The 23,096-nt window shown below is 51.7% G+C and overlaps 8 protein-coding genes across 8 annotated transcripts; 3 read left to right on the plus strand and 5 right to left on the minus strand.

Annotated features, from left to right (window-relative positions):
* Nucleotides 1–1,103: 1,103 nt before the first annotated feature.
* Nucleotides 1,104–1,778, plus strand: BO80DRAFT_314992 (uncharacterized protein; the record flags this gene model as incomplete). Its single annotated transcript, XM_025715066.1, has 1 exon — nucleotides 1,104–1,778. A coding segment is annotated over one exon (675 nt), but the record flags the coding sequence as incomplete, so codon positions are not given.
* Nucleotides 1,779–1,785: 7 nt separating this feature from the next.
* Nucleotides 1,786–2,195, plus strand: BO80DRAFT_217975 (uncharacterized protein). Its single transcript, XM_025714366.1, has one exon. It carries the CDS (start codon nucleotides 1,901–1,903, stop codon nucleotides 2,123–2,125), a length of 225 nt encoding a protein of 74 aa, XP_025571023.1. The 5' UTR covers nucleotides 1,786–1,900; the 3' UTR covers nucleotides 2,126–2,195.
* Nucleotides 2,196–3,119: 924 nt separating this feature from the next.
* BO80DRAFT_505240 (uncharacterized protein) lies at nucleotides 3,120–4,072 on the minus strand (the record flags this gene model as incomplete). The annotated part of the gene is made up of 3 exons (XM_025724473.1): nucleotides 3,120–3,303; nucleotides 3,582–3,641; nucleotides 3,739–4,072. 3 exons carry the CDS (start codon nucleotides 4,070–4,072, stop codon nucleotides 3,125–3,127), a joined length of 573 nt encoding a protein of 190 aa, XP_025571024.1. The 3' UTR covers nucleotides 3,120–3,124.
* A 3,021-nt stretch (nucleotides 4,073–7,093) lies between these two features.
* BO80DRAFT_416202 (uncharacterized protein) lies at nucleotides 7,094–7,849 on the minus strand (the record flags this gene model as incomplete). Its single annotated transcript, XM_025718173.1, has 2 exons — nucleotides 7,691–7,849; nucleotides 7,094–7,636 (listed from the first exon to the last, which is right to left on the minus strand). The coding sequence occupies exons 1-2, from the start codon at nucleotides 7,706–7,708 to the stop codon at nucleotides 7,094–7,096; spliced, it is 561 nt and encodes a 186-aa protein (XP_025571025.1). The 5' UTR covers nucleotides 7,709–7,849.
* A 1,886-nt stretch (nucleotides 7,850–9,735) lies between these two features.
* Nucleotides 9,736–12,374, minus strand: BO80DRAFT_438351 (uncharacterized protein; the record flags this gene model as incomplete). The annotated part of the gene is made up of 2 exons (XM_025721032.1): nucleotides 9,736–11,565; nucleotides 11,616–12,374. 2 exons carry the CDS (start codon nucleotides 12,372–12,374, stop codon nucleotides 9,736–9,738), a joined length of 2,589 nt encoding a protein of 862 aa, XP_025571026.1.
* Nucleotides 12,375–12,522: 148 nt separating this feature from the next.
* On the minus strand, nucleotides 12,523–13,581 carry BO80DRAFT_218362 (uncharacterized protein). Its single transcript, XM_025714371.1, has one exon. The coding sequence runs from the start codon at nucleotides 13,394–13,396 to the stop codon at nucleotides 12,857–12,859; it is 540 nt and encodes a 179-aa protein (XP_025571027.1). The 5' UTR covers nucleotides 13,397–13,581; the 3' UTR covers nucleotides 12,523–12,856.
* Nucleotides 13,582–14,596, plus strand: BO80DRAFT_218326 (uncharacterized protein). Its single transcript, XM_025714370.1, has one exon. The coding sequence runs from the start codon at nucleotides 13,767–13,769 to the stop codon at nucleotides 14,301–14,303; it is 537 nt and encodes a 178-aa protein (XP_025571028.1). The 5' UTR covers nucleotides 13,582–13,766; the 3' UTR covers nucleotides 14,304–14,596.
* A 1,355-nt stretch (nucleotides 14,597–15,951) lies between these two features.
* Nucleotides 15,952–22,612, minus strand: BO80DRAFT_218315 (putative tRNA-splicing endonuclease). The gene is made up of 4 exons (XM_025714369.1): nucleotides 22,468–22,612; nucleotides 16,272–22,404; nucleotides 16,124–16,219; nucleotides 15,952–16,063 (listed from the first exon to the last, which is right to left on the minus strand). The coding sequence occupies exons 1-4, from the start codon at nucleotides 22,488–22,490 to the stop codon at nucleotides 15,959–15,961; spliced, it is 6,357 nt and encodes a 2,118-aa protein (XP_025571029.1). The 5' UTR covers nucleotides 22,491–22,612; the 3' UTR covers nucleotides 15,952–15,958.
* Between the last annotated feature and the right edge of the window lie 484 nt (nucleotides 22,613–23,096).

The following is a 23,096-nucleotide window of genomic DNA, read 5'->3' on the forward strand; positions in this document are numbered from 1 at the left end:
TGTTGTTGGACCTGGGCCGGGAGTCTGCGTGGACTTTGCCTTGTACAGTGGTGCTGCTGCCGCGGCGGACTGCTGGTGTATGATGTATGTTGGGGTGGTTTCGTTGCTATCTTTTACCATTTCTCTGTCCACATTTGCCATATCTATCGTTATTTATTACTACTGTCATTGCGGCACCGGAGTGCGGTGGGGAACGGTTGGGTCTGATTCTTTCGCTTTGTTTTCTTGCCATGCATTGTTTCTGACATCTGGGATCGCGACGGGCTGAGGGAACGCATATTACTATTACCTGCGGAGTTTTACTGGCAAAACGATGGATTTCCTGTTCTTCGAAATACTGATAGGTAGACACTAGGCGTCGACCTGGTGTGGCTGCTCGAGGGCCACCAATATGAAGATGTTATCTGATGAGGATCTGAGCCGTGCCGCGTGATTGAGATTGCCTGATCGTACCCCACCCTGAGTAACGCAGAGGCAGCCTCGTCCGTGAACGGAGCCTGCGCTTCCGGACGGGCGCCTTTCGGCGATCGACTCGCGCCACTATGACTCACCGCAACTATGATGTTGGGGTCAGCCGCTCTGGATACATCCGGGTGTGGTTTGTTTGCTCGTTGTGAGTCACACAGTGCCTCTCCCGGCCTGAGGCAGCCAGGTCGGTCGGACAGGGCCGGAAGCACCGGATGCGCCCGGGAAATCACCTGGCGACCGTTATGGGCGGACTGCCCAGTGTGGCCTAGCGCCATCTGATAAGATCAGATCGTGACCTGGTCGGCTGTTCTCCTTCTTCCCCTCATTACTCCTCTCTTCCCCGACCGGAGGACTCTTTGTCTCCCATCGAACTGAGCTGATCTTCTACTTCCTACCTTACTGGATCTGACTACATGCAGAATCACCTCACGATGGCTCGACCACTCGTCACCCTCCTCTCCACCCTCCTGCTCTTCGGACATCTCCTCCACGTCGGAGCCAGCCCGCTCGCCGAACAGGCGCCTCTCACCGATGTCACCAACACCAACACCGACACCGACATCAACCACGACACCACCACCACCGACACTATCTACCCCAACACCTCTCCTGACCTCGAACCCAACACCGTCGCCCCCTCCTGGTTCACCTCGACCCTCCTCGCCCGCCGTCTCCTCGCCCTCTCCACCACCGGCATCGCCTCCACCATCTTCCCCTCCCCTCTCCCCTCCACCTCCCACGCCCCCCCCTCCGTAGCCGGCCACTCCATCAGTCTCACCGAATACCTCGCCGACTGCGACGCCACCCTCCCCAACCCCCCCACCGAAGAAGGCAACCCAACCTTCCTAGCCCTCCGCGTGGCCACCACCTTCCGCAACACCGCCTCCGGCTCCAACATCTCCCTCTCCCTCGACTGGTGGTCCCACATCAACGACACCGCCCCTGTCTTCCCCGGTTTCCCTCTCTCCCAGGCTGGTCTTCCCCGCGCTACCCTCTTCGGATACATCGAACCGTTTGAGACCCCTGTACCTGAGGAAACGGAATCAGCCCTGAAGGAGTGTTATCTGGCGAAGCATCCTGATGCGGAGGTGTGGTTGCCGGGGAGGGAGGGCGCTCCGCATGCGAGCTTTTGGGCGAGGTTGGTGGTTACCCAGGTTTATTGGATTGGGGGGTTTGGCGGGTTGCAGCAGATTGGGTGGTTGAATGTGACGGAGTGGAAGGGGGTCAGTGAGACGGGGAGTGCCGTGGATATTGGGGATGGGAGTGGTAGGGGGTGGGGGGATGTGAGGTTGCCGGGGGAGAGGGAGTAATCTTTCCTCGGGATGTAGTGTGATGATGGGGTGATGCGTGTGGTGTGTCTATGGTCAGGTGGAGGTGAGAAATGAGAGACGAGATTTACAGTATGACTACTTGATTTGGGAAGAGCTGTGCCATGTTACGTCTTACTGAATCCTCGAGGTACATTGATCCCTTGTGTATTGTATCCCTTATAGGATTACGCTACCATGGATCTGGAACTACATATGGAGGTCTTGAATGCTTAAATTTGAACCAAACTTGGAGCTACATACCATCAAGAACGCACTCCTCTAGATCCTTAAAAAGAGCTTCTACACCAAGAAATCCCACCAGGACCATGCCCCAACCACACCTCTAGCTTGAACATCTCCTCCTCCTCCCCTATTCCCCCTACGAACCAGTACGAACCGGACCGACATAGCAAAATGCTTAGAACACCACGATCGAGTCCTTCCCAACGCTTTTCACAACTCATCATCAACAATTCTCAAATATAAGACTAACCGTCATCATCTAGAGACACAACCATTCTAATAGTGAACGAAGGCCTTACTGTTGGAAAATCAGCAATAATGACAATAATCATATTAATACTCGAAGCATTATGAACAACACGTCCTGAGTATACGAAAGGACCTAAATCTTCGCTAGAGAACAGGTACCAGCACGGCATATAGGAGCTATGCCTTGTGCATGTCTTCCCTCCCACAAGAGAATCATATAATCCACGCTGCCAGAGACACGTGCGACTAGTGTGGAATGCGCATGCACAAATCCCATGTTTTTTTCGATGATACCCAACACTCGATACCATTGATATAAGAAAGATAAATCGCCAGATCATTCCGAATAAACTCCCAGCAAAAATCATGCCATAAGGTTTCCAATAACCAACCCCTTCGGTGGAAAAGCTCTTGGGTTCCATATTGGCAATGTACCATCGAGGACGCCTATAGATATATGCCCATCAAAGCAGCTGATATGTCAAGTTCCAACCCCCCCCTCCTTCACTTTCTCGTTCCGAGTTTTGGGGCATCTTTCCCATACTTGAGGCCTTGTTGACTTCTTTGTGTATTTTTTTGATTGAGTATACAATCAGAAATTCCTATAGTCCATCTAGTCAATTAATACTATATCCAAAATATTTATCCACCTAAGAAACACCAATGATGTGCTTTCTCTCTAGATGCGAAATAGCAGAGTAGAGACGAAAGGCCTAGGATTCTTTTTCTGGCAGGACGCGTTCCGGTTTTGGAAAAGATACAAATCGACATGTTTGGGGTTGAAAGGGATGTTATCTCTTGGTCGGTGTCCAAACCCATTGCAGCACACGAGATCATAAGGGCTCTGCACCTGTTCACCAAGGCAAACCGGGAATGTTCGAGATCCCGAGTTCGTATAACGTATCGGGCTGTAGTTCGACCATGCGAGTCATAGCTTCCGCCATAACTGCCTTGGAGCCGTCAATCCCACAGGGACAATTTGTGTCGTTCCGAAGCATGTTGTGGGACGGCATTCTCTCAAGCTTGACGGGTACTGCTTAACTCACGTTATTCCCGATTCACCGATATCTTTGCCGTCTGATACTGTTCCTGTTGGATGTGAAGCCTTGAAGCTTGTTGATTCAGATGGCTACGGATCCTAGCTAAGGGGGCCGAGGGTCAGATGACTGATTAGTCATTCAACAGTTCCCATAACTAACAGGTAGTTAGTTAGTCTTGCGTTGGTGGTGTCATCATGGTCGAATGCCTATATAAAAGACATCTCCAAATACGACGGAAACCCGGACTGGCGTATGGTATACAGCCGCATACGGGTGCCAATCGTTGTATCTTGGGTTTCACCCAGGAACTCGTAGGGCGGAGTCTTCGAGGCTGTCATCAGGTCAGAGGGCCAGCGTTGCAAGAGGAAGGATCGGACGAGTCTGGGCTGGGCTGGTTCGGCGAGGAGCAGGGGCATGGCAATACGCACTGGATTCTGTTGTCTGCTCAGGCTGAGAGGCTCGCGGTGCGGCAAGGATGATCTTAAAGATGGCTCCGATGGTGGTCTCATCCGGCCGAGGGACTTTATCATCCACGCGCCAGTAAATCAGTTCGTCAAGGTTCTCATCCTCGTCTATCGCGCCGTCCTCCTCAAGGCCATTATCATCGACGGGCGGTCTGACCTCCTCAACAGTGGATGCATCGAGAGCCTCAGACTGTTGGCCGGAGTCACCCACCTCGTTTGTGTTATTCTCGTCAGCCGGAAAGTCAGCTGAGCCAGCTAGGACGTCGCCAGCCGATTCAGAAGAAAGAGGGTCGGACATCGTTGTAAGGCTGTCTCTGGAAGACGGTTCATTAGTAAAGGATGTCATGCGGTGGGAGAGAGGAGCCTTACTCTGGGTTATGAGGTAGGAGCAAGCAAGCGGGGTATATTCCAATTGCAGATAGTATAAGCCCGTGGAACCGGACCGAAAACCATGTGTCTAGCAGCAATCCGAGAAGACGGACTGCCCATTTGGCATATATTGCAGGCGTGCAACATGATTGCCACTGGTGTTTTGCATCCTGGTTTGACAGGAGAGAGCTTCCAGTTCAACAACCGCTCAGTGATGTATCGAGCTCCGACGGGTGTTTTCGGTGGAAAGATGCTCCTTATCATGGATTGGCGATTATCCGATACTGATCGTGTTCGATCAGTGTCGTAGGGACGTGTGGTCTAGCCACACCCCTCCAGGACTCGATATAAGCGGCCAGATCTTCTGGGTCATTGGTTATAGGAATGGCCGGTAGGAACCAGACATGGATGGGTCATCATTCCTTGAGATTTTGGAAGATTTCAGACTGCATGAGAAGGGCTGACACTCATCGCCCACGATTCGTTCCAGAACGACGATGCCGAGCTTGAAAACAGACAAGTACCCTTTTACCTCGTTGATCTGGCAGACAGTGTGTCTCCTTGACTGCGACTTGGTCGACAACCTGCCACATGTCGGACATGGGCGATATGGAAAGATCCATTGGCCGTAATTTGGACCAAGGCATGGAATGACTCCGAACAATCTCCCACTACATGTCCTTCTGCTCCATGATAAGCGCACTAGCCTGCTCTGCATCTCAGCCGATCGATGCCTCGTCTGTGCAGCCTTGTGCCCTAGGAAGCTTCGAGGCTAGCTGGTGAGTCACATATCCATAGGCTGGCTTCAGCCCAGTAGAAGAGTTAACTTGGCATCTGGGATGAAATACCTCTTCAAATCCGAGATTAGGGTGTCAATGAGACCGGATCAGAACAATAATCGCCTATAGACCCTTGCTGGCGAATCCGAAGGTGCTCTTTGTACTGCTGTCGGTCTTCTTAGCTTGCCGCAAACGATGCGCTATCGATATACAAGGACAAGGGCCGTGGCTGGAGCCTTGTCGATGATCTCATCAGTAGAGCCATCGACCACATGATATCCACGGTTGCATCCACGCGCTCATACGCAGTACGTTGTGGATCTATATCCGCGTGATAGTATCGCCGTCAAGATCGAATCTAAAACGCATGCAGGCTGCGGATACTCGTACATACGAACCCTATCAGAATCGAATAGACATATGTCCTCCGTAAGTTATACGATTGCCAAGGGTCAGTTTGATATTCTCGTTGATGTGGCCCGTGTGATCCAGAGTAAGATTCCGCGAAGCCTTTGCATCTTGTAAGAGATATTCAGAGAGTCTGCTGAAATTGATTGTCAATATCTGATGGCTTTCTGCTCTTGTTCAGTCTCTGTCCGTAGGTTGCTCATTCGATCCTCTCATATCCAAGAAATGGATTCAATCTGCTGATGTTGCCAGTGCTGTAGCGCCAAACTCACTATCCTCTTCCCCTATTTGGACATCCCACTGTCTAGGCTCGCTCTCAGACAGGGTCGTGAGTGGTTCATCAGTGAGTAGACGCAAATCAACCCAGTTCCCGAATACCGCTGTTCTCCGTCGGTATAACAGGCACCATTTCCAGAGTTGTGTTTCTTTGGCTGCTATCCAGGTTGAAGTGCCGGCTAACTTCTAATTTCCCGGCGCTGTTAAAAAACGGTGTAGCCGTCATATAAAAAGTCAAAGCCAGGAAGCTGGTAGCGCAATATTGCCTTCTGCATAGTACCCTCATCCATTGTATATATCCAACCATGTTGTCCACTTCTGAACGAGAGACAAGCAAACGACGCTCGGAGCAACAACGCGCAAGGCGAGATAAATTCTCGCAGCCACGATGCAGTCTGCAAGCCCCCAAAGCCCCAGGTATCGAACATATCCTTCACAGCGTGTATCCTGGCATCCTTATAAATGGGACCCTGAGAAATGACACGGCCGCAAAATTGTGCTCTGGAGTTTTGTCCAGTCCTGGAGACTGTTCTGGTTCGTATAGTCTCACGATCCATGCCCTTAATCGGGCAGCATATGTTTCGAAATGCTGTTGATGGGTGATGTTTGCATGGTAGCATGCTTTAGCACATCAGGAACCCATATTTCATCATGATGTGTGTAGCTGTAGTGTGTGATATCATGTGGATGAAGGCTAAGTCCAATTCTTTATGCTGGGCCGAGGCAGTATGGTATATAGTATCCTAGCAGAGGGCAGGTGTCGCACGGAGGAGTAATGAGACGCTGAGTGGCTTGGTTGTAGCCTAGCTGGGTGAGGAGTAACCATTGTAGGGTTGTAGAAGGGATGATATATAATGGAATATATCGCAGTCGTCTGAGCTGGTAGATGACGGAAGGCTGTTGAGATGCGGATTGATCAAGATCTACATCATTGATGCTGAGTCCTTCGTGGACTACGGCAGCCCAAGCTTGAGGCTGGTGGGACGACGTATATATGACGAGTTAGGTATCTTGAAGTATATGCAGAATGCTGAAAGCGTATCAATCATGCTGGTATACAAGGACTAGCCATTCATCCAGTTGAGGTTTATTGCAGTGGTATAATTGCTGGCATATGCAGATTGTTGAGTAGTCTGGAGATGTGGATGGGAGGGTGCAAAGGCCCTTTTATAGCTGGCTGGGGCGGAGGGTGAAGCTTAATTGGTGAATCTTTTCTGCTATCTCCGGGGGTTAATCAATTAGGTGAATCCCGGATGTTCCTTCATCATCTGGTGCAGAGCTGCCATGGATAGATCGCTGCGCTGATTCACAGCATATCATAGCACTCAGCATCCCTGACCAAAGCATACCAATTCATCCTCATCCAGTCAACCCACCACACATTAAACAAATACATTCAACATACACAAAGAAGGTAACTGCCAACCCCTACATCAAACAAAACCGGGTATATCCATCCATCCATCATTCAACAATCGAAAAACCTTTCATCGCCCCCTCCCACCACCACCACCACCACTACCACCCCCCACCCCATGCGCCGCATCATGCACCACACAAAGCAAATACTTCCGATCCGGCACGACCACAATCTCATGCCTCTTGGTCCTCAACCTCAACAACTTAACCTCATCGTCTCCCTCCTCCCTATCCGGCACTCCATCCCCCTCTGCAGAAATCCCATCCTGTCTCGGCACCTCCCCGTCCTCCGCGCTCGACAGCGACAGACTCAGCTCTGACGCGCTAGACACGAACGCGAAGATATGCGCGGCGAGGGCTTCCGCTTGCGAGGGGTGGTATGGTTCGTCTTGTTTCTTAGGCGGTTCGGGGGAGGAGGGTGATTGGAAGGAGGAGGTCTCGTCGGTGGAGGCGGGGGGTTGGGGGCTGGCACGGGGCGGTTTGGCGGCGTAGAGACCGGTGCTTTGGATGATGGAGCCGTCTTTGCGGGAGAGGATGAAGGTGGATTGGACGCCGGGGCGGGAGGTGAGGTGCGAGAGGAGGGAGGTTACGTGTTGGGGGAGTTGGGTGGTCTGGAGGGGGTGGTTTGTTAGATTATGCCAGAGGGGGAAGGAGGGGGAGCGTACTGTTGTTGGGTGCGCCATGGTGATGTTGCGGAGGTTGGGTTGTCGGAGAGCGTGGGGTTGTGAGTTTGTTGCTGTGGAGGATGATTCTATGGCATCTCTGGGTAGGGGTTTGATATGGTGGTCGTTTTGGTAGCAATTTGGTGGGGAGATGGAGCTGTTGTTGGAGCTGTGTTGATCAACAATTCTCCGGCGTGAGTGGTGGTGGTCACGCCGGTGCGTGGCCTGGGGCTCCTCCCGCTGGCTGCTGGTGTCCACCTTAAATCTACGCACCGCCAATTAAAGTACACAGACAAAATATAAGAACTGCATTGGATTAGAATTCAAAACCCTACCAACTCTATGGATACTAGTGAAAATTGTTGTCATGGACTGTATGCGACTCCGCATGCTGATTGTCGCCCTCCCTTTCGCACTCTTTTCCCAACAATGGGAATCCCCAGATTTCAAGATGGAACAGAAAAGCCCCATTACAATTACATCTGGCATCAGTTTCATCCACCGATTACCTCCAACGAAAGACCTGGTTTTCCATACTGTTCCTTTCCCTGGCAATACTCTCAGCCATCAAATAGAAAGCCATTTAATGCTTTGCGCTTCCGAATTTGACAATGAAAAGGGGATAATATGCGCCGACTCAATGACCGAACCATGACCCATAAGGAAACATCCCAGCCAGTTTTCCCCGACCACCATATACCTCCAATATCACAGGTCGAAATAGTATCCAAATCATCCTCATCTCTTTCATAAATCTTGTCCTTATACATCGGCTTCAATGAACTCGTGAGTTGTAATGGAATGCAATCCTCAATCTAGTCGAAAAGGAAACCTGCTTCTTCGAACTTCTGCCACTCTACCTCTGGCCCGATATTTTTTAATCCATTTCCATGAGGTAGAGAGTGGGTATTCCAACTGCACATGTCTAGAATCAGGGTTGATGATCCATGTGTTTTCAGACGCTAGGATGAGTACCTTTGCTGTGGGATTCCAATCCAAGATCCTTTCATGAGCATATTGAACCCATTGAACCTCTCCTCGCCCCCTAGGTTAATTTCAAGCTTCCTTTCCACGGCCTCAGCGCCAGTCATGAAGTCATATGGTGCCTTCATTCATCCAGTTATCAATACTGATGTCTGCCAAAATATTTAACCCTCTCATGGAAGGAGTATTTAAAAGCGCAACTTGATAAGTTCCTAGGATACAGGGTGCGTATTGATAATCCAACCCTGCAGATCATCATAAAGGGTATGCTTCTGCGCCCCGTTCTGATTACGTGTAGGATTCATCAAACTTGATATGAAGTATGTGTTTTTCTTCGTCTCTATTGGAAGGATCATGTAGTTGATAGGATCGGTGTGGAGTAATTGTAACGATCCATGCATAACTTCAGGGTCTGCTTCGCTTTTGGGATATGTGTATACATACCCGATTGCCTGGGCTTGTGGAGAAAGTTTACTTTCAGGCTTGGGCTTGGAAATAGGGTTTGGTTAGCTGAAGGATTAGGACGGAATAGGGTGAAAGGTATAGAAGTTACTCTTTTTCTGTGATGTAGTAGCATAGGTATTAGGTGACATGAGGAATGGCTTTTGTATGAGGGCTCCTGGTAATAATTTCGTAACTACGTGCATTCACCTATAGTCATGTCTTCGCGTTTATAGTACTGCCCGCGTTCTCTTCACTTTAAAGTTATATTGTGATTGATCTATCAAGCAATAAGCTATTCTGCTGAAAGGATGTTACAGGGGATCAACTCGTGAAAACTGCGGGCTGCATGGAAGCAGACATTTACTACATTGAATGCTAGGTTTAATTTAACAGACAGCCAGTTAAGCAGATGGTATTCCAATACAGTCGAAGCCAAAGCATAGTGGTATCGTCGCAACAATCAGACACAAAAGAAACCGGGAAGCAACAGAGAATGACATCAGAAGTAAAATGGCTGCATCCACCAGGGATGCATGCAATGGATCATCAGCGTATGATCGGACATTATAACGAGCGTAATCCAAAATCATCAACAATGGTCAGAACCAGCCTTCGACTCGCTACACTCTCACAGCATCCGACTTGTCGGACATCCAATCAAAATCCATATCTTCGATCATGTCCTCCAATTCCCTCACGTGGTCACTGTCACCCGTGTCGTAGCTGCTCCGTCGGCTAGACTCTGGGCTAGCAATCCAGCTGGTGGGCCGGTAAGGAGGCTGTTTTCTGCGGCTGCGTCGGCACTCGTCCGCCATGGACTCATCCAAACTGGAGCTGTGCGTCGTAGACGAAAAGGAACTTCCCGTAGCCGGCGTCGTCGCAGTAGTAGACAGCGAGGTAGCTGATCCCCCAAGCACGCTTTCCAAATTGTCCTTCACGCCCACATCCAGAGCGGCAAGGAGCGCAGCCTGAAGGACTTTGTTCTGTCGCTCAAGGTGCGCGATTCGCTCTTCAAGGCACCGGATGACTTCTGAGGATTGGCGGTGGGAGCTTCGAGAATCCTGGGAATAATAAGTGCTGTGCGACAGATGCGATCGCGGCGAAGACCGTTCTGAAACGCGACTTCTGTGGCCTTTTGGCGTAAATGGATACGCATGATCGGAGGAAGACCTCTTTGTCGCGCGCCCCTTGTGCGACGCGGGCTCAGTCAATGTGAGAGGGGTGGGTCTCATCCGTCGGCGTTTGCCCGACACTGGACGTGCTCGGTCCTGGTGCGCGCTCGCGCTCGTACACTCGTCGTCTGATGACGGGATAGGGATCTCGGCGCGGCTCATAGAGTTTTGCTCCTTGTTTGCTCGCCCCTGCGAGGAGGCTGTGCTTCGAGTGCTACTAGCCCGACGGATGGGAGGGCCTCGGCTGGAAACAGTCCCCTGTGACTCTGTCTCTCTCGCGAATGTTGCGCTACAATGGATGGGTGTGGTGCAGTATCGCCTGCCAATAGACTGGCTGAGGAGCTGTCTCGAGGGCTTTGACGGCGGAGGCGAGACAGGTGGCGGGGATGGAGGGTCCGAAGCGACCTTTCTCTGATATCGCTTGTGGCTATCAGCCGTCTCAGGCTTGGGAGCCCGTGTCTCCAGACGTTCCTGGGGAGTCACTTCCTGTGGGCTCTTTGCAGATTCCACGGGCTGGTCTTCTTCCACCTCTTGGGGCGTCTCTGAATCTCTCAGGTAGAGGCGGCTCGCCGACATATCTCTCATTTTCAACGCATGAACTCTCTCCGCCCGACTCTGCCCCGTTCTCACTGGTGGCACAGGGCCGGACATGACAGGTGTGCCCGACTTAGCCGGTTCATCCTGTGCACTGGCGGCCGGACTTTTACCATCCAACACCAGTCTTGCAACAGGCGCAGATTTGCCAGAGGCGCGTCGGTTGTCAATTGCTAATGTTGATTCGGGTAGTGAGGGCAGTGGCCTCATAGGTGCTGGGAGGGGAAACGCTTCGATGGTACACATAGGCAGGGATGAAGGACGGCGACAGCTTTTCTTCTGCGAAGATTTCTCATGCACCGGGCTTGCCATAGGCTCTTTGCCTGGTTTCCCGGCATCAAAAGAAGCAGACCGTGTGGTGTCAGACACCTTCTGAGTAACACGGTCCTCCTTGAGGGACATGCTATCGGCCGGTTGGGGGCAGTCGGTGTTCGAATCTGTGCTAGTTCGCTCAGGGGTTGGGGCGGCAGGAAGAGGTCGGTTGAGAGCTAACGGACGGGCATTGGAAATGCGCCAAGCTCCTCGACTCGGATTGCGCGGGGGGATAGTATCAGGGAAAAGCTTCAAAGACAAGGTGGATTGACTTGTGGGGGTCGGCAAGCTTCCGGATGAGCTAGAGGAAGGTTTGGTGGCTGCTTCGGAGTCGACTTTGAGACCTGTGTCTTCATCCGGCATGAGACCAGCCTGCTTGATGTTAGCCTTGCGGAGCCCCTGGTCCCAGAAGGTCCACTCACCTGGTTCTTTTGCATCAAAGCCTTCTCATCATTCGACCCGGTCTCTGCAGGCAGAACATCTGATTCTTGCTCTCCACAGTGGTCGACCTGGATCCGCATAGATGTGCTGTCTGCGGCATCGGAGGCAGTGGTTGGGTTCTGGTCAACACCCTGCATCTCAACTTTGGGATCCTTTGCGGGTGTCGGTGGCTGATAAGGAGGTGGGTTTGCGTCATCGAATTGGGGAGGAAGGGATACGGCAGCCTCCACCAAAGAGGTCAATTCCCGTAGATCCAGCGCCGACAGATGGTTTGCTCTGAGCTCTTGTCTGTCCTTCTTCTCGAGTGGGTCCGTCAGCCAGGGTTGTCCGATGCTTTCTACGTCTCTTCTGGAACTTGATCTGAAACTGAGGTTGGAGATGGACCGGGAGGAAGATCTGCTGGAGTCGAGGCTTTTCTTGTGGCCCGATCTCTTGGGTACGCCGGCAGGCACGGGTACATTAGACGGTAGGAACCCGCCTTCCTGGAGTGCGAGCAATTGGCGTGCCGACTCTTCGGCCTTGGTCTTAGGGTCTGTGTTCTTTCTTTGGCGTTGAGCGAGCTGTCGAAGACGTCTCTGGCCTGCTTTTAGCATTTCACGCGCTCCGGTAGATCCGGTGATGGGGCTCTGCGCCTCGATAAACTTCGCAAAGTCGGTGGCGTTATCATCCTTCATGTCAATGGCTTCTGAGGACGGTACATTGTCCCGGGATTGCCACTGGTCGGGCGTCAGAGTCGACATGGCGGTGTATCCACTCTTGGAGGTATGGGAACTGGGCCGACTAGTTGGGACGACGGGGCTTGGTGCGACTAAGCCTTCATGAAAATCGTCCTCCTGCGGCATGGGACTCGCAGCTGCACGTCGGCTGCTCGCTATACTGAAAATCCCCCGGAAGTCGTAGGAAAGGTTAACGGTAGCGATGAGTGGGAACGGTCATGTACCGGACGAATGAAAGGATTTATTCCCGCAGTTCCTCGGCCGCTGCAAGGATAGAAATAGGGTGTATCACAGGGGCAATGAGGACATCAGGGCAATGGGACGAGTCCAATGGGTCCAAAGGAGGGTCTGAGGAGATGAAAAAGCAAAGCGGAGCAATTGAGTGCAATTGACGAGGTATGCATGTATGTACAGAAGATAAAGGACTGGAATTGCCGGGGTCCGAGGGCGAAGCAATCTATCCCAAAGGAAAAGAAACAGCAGCTCCAGGGGAGGAACTCTGGAGTTTATGAAGGGTCCTGAAGGAATCTCGAGGAGCTGTCAGGCCCTTGCTGTGCGCCGGGGGGAGGGGGGGGGACCCTAGTAGGATCTGACGGCCTAACGATGTCGACTCCGTATGCGGAGTCGGTGCACCGTCGAATGACAAGCCTGCCTGCCTCGTTCTCGATAGCCTGGACGATAGAGTTGGATCTAGATAGAGGGTTACTCGACCAAGGGCCGCGGTGGCAGGCACCAACTACCAAGGGCCCGCCACAACGAAGAAAGAAGGGGGGGGGAGAGGAGCAAGCAAGGCTAGTGGAGTCATTATTGGTTGAAACACCAAGGGAGGGGGGACCCGGCGGCGGAGGAAGATCACGAGAAAATCGAAAAAGAGCCGGCGGAGACGAGGGATGGAGCGCGCAAAAACAGGAAAAAGAAGAAACGTCGAGCAGCGATCGAGTCCGTGCCAGCCGCTCGATCGGGGGAGTTTGACAAGAGGAGGCCAGACTATTTGCTCGGCTGGCCGGTCCTGTCATAGTCCACAGCGCATCGCGGATTTTCGTCATCCATGTTCCTGGGATCGTCCGCCGGTCTGGGAGCCAGACTAAGTCGCTAGCTCGCTGTTAGCCAGCTGCGTCTGCCCGGACCCCCTGTCAGACGCGTCCAACGATCTATCGAGTAGATACGGACTACGCCGTCCGACTGTAGCCTCATCGGTGTTGGATTCATCTGGACGAGATACAAACCCAACCCCGGTGGGTGCCTGATCGGCATCAGCTTCCAGTTTCGTGTGACGTTGAAACTTGTCGCAGACGGCTCTTCTTCAGAGGCTGCCAGTGTCGGTCCTGCGAACCGTTACAAGCAAGGGATATCCGATGGGATGGAGGAGGGGGGGGGGAAGAACATCGAGGGGATTCAACGGCTGGCGAGAACAAAATGACCCAGAGAGAGGGGGGATGTGAGGTATCACCTGTGGATCATCGCAGCCGTAAGGCATGGATGGCCAAAATTAGGGAAGAAAAGGGAGAGACTAGAGAGGGCGAGAGGGAGAGAGACACAGAGAGAAGGGAAGACGGGAATGTGACAGATGCACAGACAGGCCCGGTGGAGTCTCTCCCCCCCCCCACCACCAGTCAGCAATCCGCAATCAACAACGTCGGGGCCTCGGGTTGGCTTTGGAACACATCACATCCGGAGCATGGCCGACCTTCTCGACCCTCGATCGGTCATCTTCCTTCGCTCATGGAAGTCATACAGTGTCGACGCCCTTGCCGGTCCTTCCCAGCATTTCGGGTCGATCATTACGATGGAAGCCGGAGATTCTACAATCTGAAGTCGCCCCCGTTCAATAATAAATCCAAGACGGTAGAAATCCGGCCAACGGATCCCCCCAACAGCTCAATGGCTGTGCCGGGGATCGCTATCGATGGAGCAAGCAAAAATACCCGATTTGGTGGTGTTGTATATTCTTAGTAGCCAATCCACCCCGGAGCCTTGACTATCGACGGCGAGGGAAAAGCCAAACAAAGAATGAGCCAGGCCAAAGTATCTACCTCTCGACTATCCATCCATCCTCACTCCCCTGGGCCTGTCGAGGATCATCAATCAGCCCGCCCCTGATTCTGCATCCAAGAATGGGCCACCGCGCTGTCGGGGACTGACGACATGTTTGCTTCTCCTCCGGCCCGAACTAGCAGAAGCAGAGGAAAAGCATGGACGCCGTACTCCGTAAGTAAGAAAGAGATAGATAGATAGACTGGCCGATGGGCAACCCGACCAGCAGCAGCCGACAGCGGGGGACTGCATCACGACCGAACAGGAAAAGGGCTGGAGAGAAGATCCAACTAGCGGGTCTCCCTTGCAGCTGATAGTTCATGCAACGCCCGTCCTCAGGAACCAGTCGTCCTTCATTCGCAGCCTTCACGATGACCGGCTGAACGACAACCGTCCGTGTGTCCGAACAATTCTCCGATCGCACTGCGGCAAGGTGGACACCTGCATGGTGCGCTCCATGATCCATCCGCATCCACTGGAGTCCTCACGGTAGATATCTACTACCTATGGAAGCTGGATGTCCGGTCATCCGTCAGAACGCAGAAGAGCCGATCGTTGTGGCCCACCGGGGAGACAACTCACATGGCTCCCTCTGGCCTTCGGTTCCCGTCCAATCTTGGCCAAGCAAGTGGATGAATCGATCTACGGACAGTCGGATGGACTCGCGACAGTATCCAGTACCCAGCGGGTGCCTATTTCTTCAAACCCAGGGCGGATTTCTACGGGTAGAGTCTATCGCAATCGCTATCACAACTGCAGGCTCGATCTATCCAGTCGGCTTTCGCGTAGCTTGTCATCATCGCCTAGCACTACTATGTACCACCACTGGCGACAGCAGAGCCCCTGAGACCTGCGCATTGGTCTAAATGTCAATCCATACCTCCTAGATGCCCACATGCAAGATTGCATCAGCGATGAGAGTGACAGGAGGAACACCGAAGCATACTGGTCGCTATTCTCCGACCAGCCTGGCCCCCCGTCAGCGCACCTGCAGTTGACTGTTAGCTCACAGTGATACGTGCTGCTACCATGAACAAGCAAATAGTTCATGCCTATCACAGACGATAGGTCTCTCATCTGCCTAGGGCCATCTCAACCAAGGACCTCGTCTATCCTGAAAGGGAAAATGGACAAAAGGGAAAAGCCAGAGCCTGGGGGGGCTTTCAGGTCTAAGGAAGTTGCGGACAAGCAGGCTCTTCCACCTTTTCCACCACCACACGTCTTCTGCATAAGAAAAAAAAAACCCCCAACTAACAAAAACGCCACGGAATGCTGGCTTTCCTTGAGGCCGGCCAGAATGCCATATGCTCGCGAGCCTTGCGACCGTAACCCTAAGAGAGAAAGTGTACATGGTGGGAGTGCTACATCCAAGCAAGACGTCCCAAATGCAGATACAAAAAAGAAACAGAAGGAGAGAACGATGCTGGAAGTCCTTCAATGCTCGCTCATATGCATGCAAGTAAAGGATCAACATGTCATGCTGTGGGTCATTAGACCCATGCCGTGTGTGATAGGTCTCCCAGAAAACAGCGAGGTCGCAAGATGTGCCAAACGGCCATGAGGCAGCGCACTATCTATCTCCGCTTAGGCCTAATGAATGGGTCGGCTTCTTTCTTCTTCCGCATCGGGGGAGGTCGAGCGCCATTGCCGGGTCTTGGTGGTCCAGAACGTGGGTGTGGCTACACGCGAGAAGAAGTCAGTAAACTGTAGTCGAATGCTCACACGGAGGCCAAACATACGCTTTCAGGTCCGCGCCCTGGCCGAGGGCCGTTGAAGGGTATGTCCTTATCCAGAGAGGCATAGGCTGGGCCATCGCGTGAGGGCTTTACTAGTCCCTGCCACAGTGGTCAGTCGTCATCATCAAGATCGAGTAGCAGTAATTCTCACCTCTGTATTAGCAGGGATATTAGCATCGATTTTACGCCGCGGACCCTTGGGAGCTCCGGCTGGTGGAGCGTTTAAGTTATCATTACGTGGCCGTGTGGCCTTCGAGGCCTCGGTTGGCGGCGAGTCTTTACGCTTTCGCTTTCCCGGGCCATTGTTATCATCGCTTGGTGTGGCTTGAACAACAGGTACCTTAGGGTCGTGTCCTCCCAGTTGCCTGAGGCGCTGGCGCTCCGTTCTTTGCTTTTGATTATGCGTGTGGTGGTTCTCTTCCCGCGCAATTTTGGACCTCTCATGTTTTGGTAGAAGCTTAGTGGATCGGCATTCGCGTGAGACATGTCCGTACTGTCCACAGTCCACACATCGCTGAGCCGTGCAATAATACCGCGTATGCCCTGACTCCCCGCATCTGAAGCAGGTGCCTCTCGTTGCCTCCTTCGCGTCTATGTTGTCGCAATGGTGTGTCATGTGCGCAAAACTTCCACAATAGCCGCACGTGCGGGTTTCATCCAAGCCATTAGCACCCCCTGATGGCCCGTCTGGAGGCACTGGAGGGGTATTTTGTCTGGACGCAGACACGGACGATGAGGAATTATCCGCAGAGGCCGACGACGGCCGAGAGATAGGTGCCGACGATGTAGCCCTGGATGGCACAGCTGACTCCTGGGCACTTGCATCCAGCATGTCGACGTTCTGATACCCAGTGAACTGAGGCCGCTGAAGGATCTTGAGCACATCGCCATCCGTATATACATTCCTCCGGCGGGCGTCTTTGATCAAACCATTCCAGAACTCGCCTTGCACCAGAGACTGCGAATTTCCAAGAACCCAAAGAGATGACTTAGCACGTGTAAGGCCGACGTTCATACGACGAATGTCGGCCAAGAAACCTATGCCCTTATTGGAAGCTCGAACACAAGAGAAGATGATCACTTCACTTTCTCTTCCTTGGAAAGCATCTGTAGTGTTAAAGTCGATCTTGGTGAAAATCTCGTTGCCATACCTGGCAGCAAACTGTGTCTTCAGTTCTCTCAGTTGACCCTTATAAGGCGTAATAATACCGATCTTTCTGTTAAAGTCAATTGCTCGAAAATCTGTCACCAGACGTTCATACAGCTGCATGGCCACCCTAAGCTCTGCTATATTGATCAAGGAGTGGCCCTTCGCAGCACTCTGGTGAAGCCCTTGCACGTCGAAGAAACGGTACGGGCTGAGTAACTCGCTCTGATGCCATGGGCGTGTGCGAAGTCGGGTCATATCAGGGCCATCTTGTAGCTTGCCATCGTAGAATGCAGCACTTGGGAATGCACTAATTTCTGGATGCATACGGTACTGAACATCCAGCAAGTGCACATCCCTGGGGTGATTGGATTGCATTCTGACGAAAAGACTTTGCTCGTATTGGAACTTCGAAGCAACTTTCGACAGGACGGTTGGTGGTAATTGCTTTGGATCACCGACGAGGATACATTTGGAACAGCCGTATTTTAACGGAATCAGGGCGCTGAGTTCAATCGATTGTGCTGCTTCATCGATGACAACGGTTTCAAACTCAATGCTCAAGTTCTGAAACATTTCGTGACCACTTCCGCTAAGGGTCGCACATATAACATGTGCGCTATCGATGATCTCCTGCTGGATGCGGCGTCTGTTCAATTCAGCATCCCGAGCTGCTGAGTGGTTTTTGTCTCTGGCGCTATCAATCTCCTGGCTCAGTTGCGTCTTCTTCTTCTTCAACAGATCGAACTCTCGTTCCAATTCTGCTGGCACAGGCAATCCTTGTGCCCTGCACTGATCCATCCTGGCACGAGTCTCTTTAAAAGCGGTGTCGGCAGCTTTGTGCTCCATGTAGATTTTCTGCAGATCCCGCTCTCCAGGATCCTTGCGTGCTGACTGACTCAACCTTTGGTTGACCAGCTCATCCAAGGTAACGTCAAGTACATTGCTGTTAATAGCATCGCTTCTTCCTAGACGTATGACAGACAGCTTCTCCTGGCGACCATGGATCGTCTTGACTCCTTCCTTGAATCTCATGACTAACTCATCAACGGCAGCATTACTGGGAGCACACACAAGCAACTTCTTAGATGTGGTGGTTCTTCCACCAATGGGCTTAGCGTTGTTCATTCCCACAGGCCGTGAAATAGCAACGCCTTGATTGCCGAGGACATTACTTAACAAGGCACCCACAAGGGCCACGATCGTCTTTGTCTTTCCAGATCCTGGTGGTCCTTGGATCAAAGTAAAAGCGTCATTATCCAGCGCGGATTTGATTGCTTTGGCCTGGGCAGAATTGACGTTATAATTGTCTGCAATGGGTTTAAGGCTGGCATCCGAATAACTCAGAATCGGCGACGGCTTCGCCTTGACAATCTCTTCACAGAGATCATAATATTGCAAAGCCATCAGTGCACCATATTCACGTTCAAGTGGTGTTAAAGATGTGATCTTCGCTCCCCAAATTGTGGCCCCAGGTCCAAGAGAATTGATAAAGGGATTCCCGGGGTTGACTCTATAGGAGATTTCGACGGTTCCTTTCTTCCTTTTTATGGCAGAGACTCTAGCCAAGCAATGAGGCGCGGATGAATCGGTGGTCGGTGAGCTTGCTTTAGAGAGCAGAACAATATCGGCTTCACCAAGCCCAAAGTCCTTGGCCTCCATAGCGGATATAGCCGTACTGACTTCGACGAATGAATCCACAGATAGTCGCGTGGCAACCTTGACCTCAAACGGCTTGAATGTACCTTCTTCTTTTGAGGACTGGAACCCTTGCCATGCTTCGAGGATCAGTAGCGGCTCAAAGGTTCTTTGATACTCAAGGGGCTCTCTGAAAGCGTTGGAAACCAGAGTATAATCTGTACGTCCCGAATTGGGGGGAATGTCGCCATTCGCAAAAAAGTCCCAGGCAAGGATTGTACGGTGAAGAGAAGAGAGGTCAGGCGCAAGGCGTGCTCGCATATCTTTTGCAGAGCGCACCTGCTTGATCTTCTTGACCGGTCCTTGTTGTTTCAATGACATCCGCTTGCTTTCTTCGTAGGCCTTGACGGCATCAGGCTTCCTTGCTTTCGGGCCAAAGAGTTCTTTATCCAGCTCGTCTTCGCTTTCGGATTCAGACTCTGATCCAGAGGAAACCATCATGCTCTCAGCAGGAGTATGGTCCTTGCCTTTGATACCGATTCCACTAAGCCCAGAACCCTGTTCGGCAGTTTGCTCAGCAACACCCAGCGCGGGAAGGCTCTTCTTAAGGCGTGCCAACTCAGCCATATCACGCTTTTTCTTGGCTTCTCTCTCCTTCTCACGCTTCTCGCGGAAGGCCTGAATGGTCACATTCGGCCTTAATGGGGCTGGAGAAGGTCTAGGAATCGCCGGAAGAGCCTTCGCGGCTTTATCTGCTTTCTTCTTGGCTTCCGCAGCAACCCTCTCCTTGTTGAGCTCAACTGATCGAGACAGCTGTAATAAGACGTCATCTGGGACGTTATCGTCGAACTCATCGGCGGTCTTGGGCGGACTGGGAGTGGCTGAGAGATCGGCTGGTTTAGTGAAAGCCGTGATCATGCTCTGTTTCTTGAGTCTGGCGGTCGAAGCGGTAACGACAGGCTTCTTATAGTAGGCTTCCAGAGCCCGCACAAGCTCTGCCTTTTCCCGCAGCGTCAATATAGTTTTGATGGAAGAGTTGACTGCCACGCCCTCGATGAAACTTAAAGCATCCTGCTTAACAGTTGTTACACTTAATTCTCCTAAACGCCGTAGGATCTTAGACACGAGCCCAACCAGGGTTGTTGCCAAGTATTCATCTTTCAACCGGAGCCATTTGACCATCGCGCTCATTGTTGTGGTTGCAGATTTGAGGAAATTCTCACGCGCAGAGCTCTCTTGGTTTGGATCCGCATCAACGACAGCACTTAAGAAAACACCATACTGGCTGAAAAGAAGATCAGCGAACTGGATGGTGTCTCGGCAGAACTCTAACATGACGGCCTTGTCATTCCCTCTCAGGTGCCAGGATTCTGTTTCATCAAATATCGTTGTCAGGGCTTGCCACAGGTACTCCCAGAGTTTCTGGAGTGAAAGGATTTCCCTGCGGTCAGCAAGCTTCCGTGTTCTCAGCATGCCAGTCTGGCTGTCACAAAGGATATCCACAATGTCTGTTCCGGTGTGTATCATCCTCGGGGCAGAAGCGAAGGTCTTCATGTTAGAAATTCGTCGAAAAGACCAACTTAGCCCATACATAGTCGTAATAAAGAATGACTGCAGCAGATGTGATATTGCATCCCTTCGAGCGGACTGGCCACTAACATTCTTGATAAGGTCAACGGCAGCTTGATAGGTATTTAGGTCGGCTGCAAAAAGCGCAGAGATCAGAGCACTACTAGTGTCTTGACTCTTGAAAAGCTCGTCAAGGTGCTCAGGTCTAAAATCTGCAAGACGCTCGATAATTTGGCAGGAAAGATGGGTTAAGTGCCCATAGATAACGTTAAAGTGCGTCTTTTCTGGGCTAGATTCTCCTTTTGTAGGGAATTTCTCCAGACCGACTAGCGGTAAGATTCCGAGCAGGGCTGACGTCGAAAGGGCCAGGTTATCTTCATGCAGGTGTTTGACAACTGCGTCCCATATTGTAGCTGAATAGGTACTCACGCCATGTTGAAGAGTGTTGTGCCGGAGTATGACCTCATAATCACTTTTGAGGGACTGACATTCAAGTGCAAGTGTGTTACGAATAACGTCCATACACAGCGAAGCTATCTCGCGCTGACGACCCTGCTCCACTGCAAACTGGGGTGGCTTAAGGATTGTTTCGATGTTCGCACTTACGACACCTAGAGTTTCCGACAGCACAACACGCTCCACAGAACCTCTTGATGACTCGTGGTCTGTGAAACTGCGAAGCGTGTGGAGTAAAATCGCCAGCCCAGTATTGAAGCAATGATAGCGAGCGAGATTCGGAAACCGCACATTTTGCAATCGTACAAGAAGCTGTTGCACAAGGGATCTGCAGGCTGAAGGTTGGTGGGCGCCCTTCAGTGACGACATAAACGGGCTAATCCATGATAACATATCCTTCATAGCGGATTTCTCGTACGGCTCACCCTCAGTTGCTTGCATTAGGAAGGCATCCAACTGAGGGTTATAAAACACGAGTTCGATGATGGCCTGAGGAGATATCGTCTGCATCGCATCCCAGAAATCGCCTGGGGCCTTTTCCAGGAAGATCTGGATGGTATTCAGGAGGAAGCGTAGCCCAGGAGACTGTATACCGAGGTGGTCCACGGAGAGACGGCAGGGATCGATTTCAAGAGCTCGTAAGTGATGGGTAATCTGGTCCTTGTCCAACCTTCTTACTACGAGCTGCATGCCACGCCACAACCGCTGGATGACGGCAATCTGAGTTGGCTGCTGAGATGCTGTTCTCAGCGCATCAAGAAGTCCTTCTTTCACTGCCCAGTCAAACTCCATGGTAGTCGGAGGCCGGGAATAACGCATCCAAGAATGGATAGCCCAAAAGCTGCGGTTCTGGTTTGGATCGAACAGAAAACGGGTGACGGCGGGAATGTAGTCGGACACTTTTAGACTGCGTTTTGTCTGGATTAACCGGAATGGTTCATCGAAATACTCCTGCAGAAGGCTGTCATTACGGAGCATAGCGTCACAGCTCAGACTTTCAAATATTGATAGTAAAGACGCCCGGTCCAGCACATGGAGTCCAATATCCTGGGACGGGACTTCTTTTAACTTTGCTGTTGCAGTTGTTAGATTCCTTGTAATCCGTTTGATGTCCCACTCGTCAAGCATCCTAGAAAACTTCTCAATATCTTCATCATCATAGTTTTCTTTGAGCTGTTCCATGAGCCAGATCTTCCCTGTATAGTACTGCTTGATGCAGAGGTCGCACTTTTCAAGCGAGTCGTCTAACTTCCGCCAGATCCAAGTCTGCAATTCCTCAACCCCTTCTTGGTTGTACGCCAGTATCCGCATACATGACAAAAATTTCTCCTTGCGATTCTTGGCCTCCGACACCAACTCCGCAACAGATCTCCCCGATTCATCTACCTGGCTAGCATCATCATATCGTGCGTGGTCGTCATCGTGTTGTCGGGGGCATAGAATGTGGACATGATCGGGGAGCGATTGTAGCTCTCTGTAAGCACCAAGTTGATCAGCTGTCAGCCCAGTGCCATATAAGAGGGAGAACTGGACTCACCCAACAATATCCATGAATTCCATGGCTGTATCTCAAAGCTCTAAAGTAATTCGTGTCCGTGAGGCTACAGCGCATTCCTCTGGTCAGGCAATAAGGTACGAGGGCAACAAAAAGGTGACCAAGATAGAGGTATCCCTAGCAACAACACGATATGAGGACCATCCCAAAGTAGCCTACTGTATAACCATGGCTTCCTGTGGCAAACTGGGGCAACTGAGCGCCTGAAAGACTGGGGGGGCTGGGAGGTTGCAGCCCAAACAAATCGCCTATGGAAAGGGAGGAAAGCGGAATGGTGAGTCGAGATGGTAGGTCCCTTCCTCTAAAGAAATATGTCGGCGACACACACTTAAGAGTGCAAGCAACACAAGAGACTAGGAAGGAAGAGACTGGAAGTCGCAAAGACTGCAAGTCGGGTTGGTGAATACATAAGGACGGAGTAAATCGGCGCAGTCCCTGCTGCCGACATGATTGGAGGATCTGGAAGGCGGTGAGGTATGCTGATCACCCACTTTACGCGCAAAGACGCGCCCGCGGCCAGGCTTCCGCTTCCTTACTTGAGAAGGAAAGTAGCACTGAGGACGGGACTTCCTACGGAACTAGGTACAGCCGAGACCATATTTGCGGACATG

The sequence above is a fragment of the Aspergillus ibericus genome, assembly GCF_003184845.1.
Source record: "Aspergillus ibericus CBS 121593 unplaced genomic scaffold BO80scaffold_53, whole genome shotgun sequence".
Taxonomy (NCBI): domain Eukaryota; kingdom Fungi; phylum Ascomycota; class Eurotiomycetes; order Eurotiales; family Aspergillaceae; genus Aspergillus; species Aspergillus ibericus.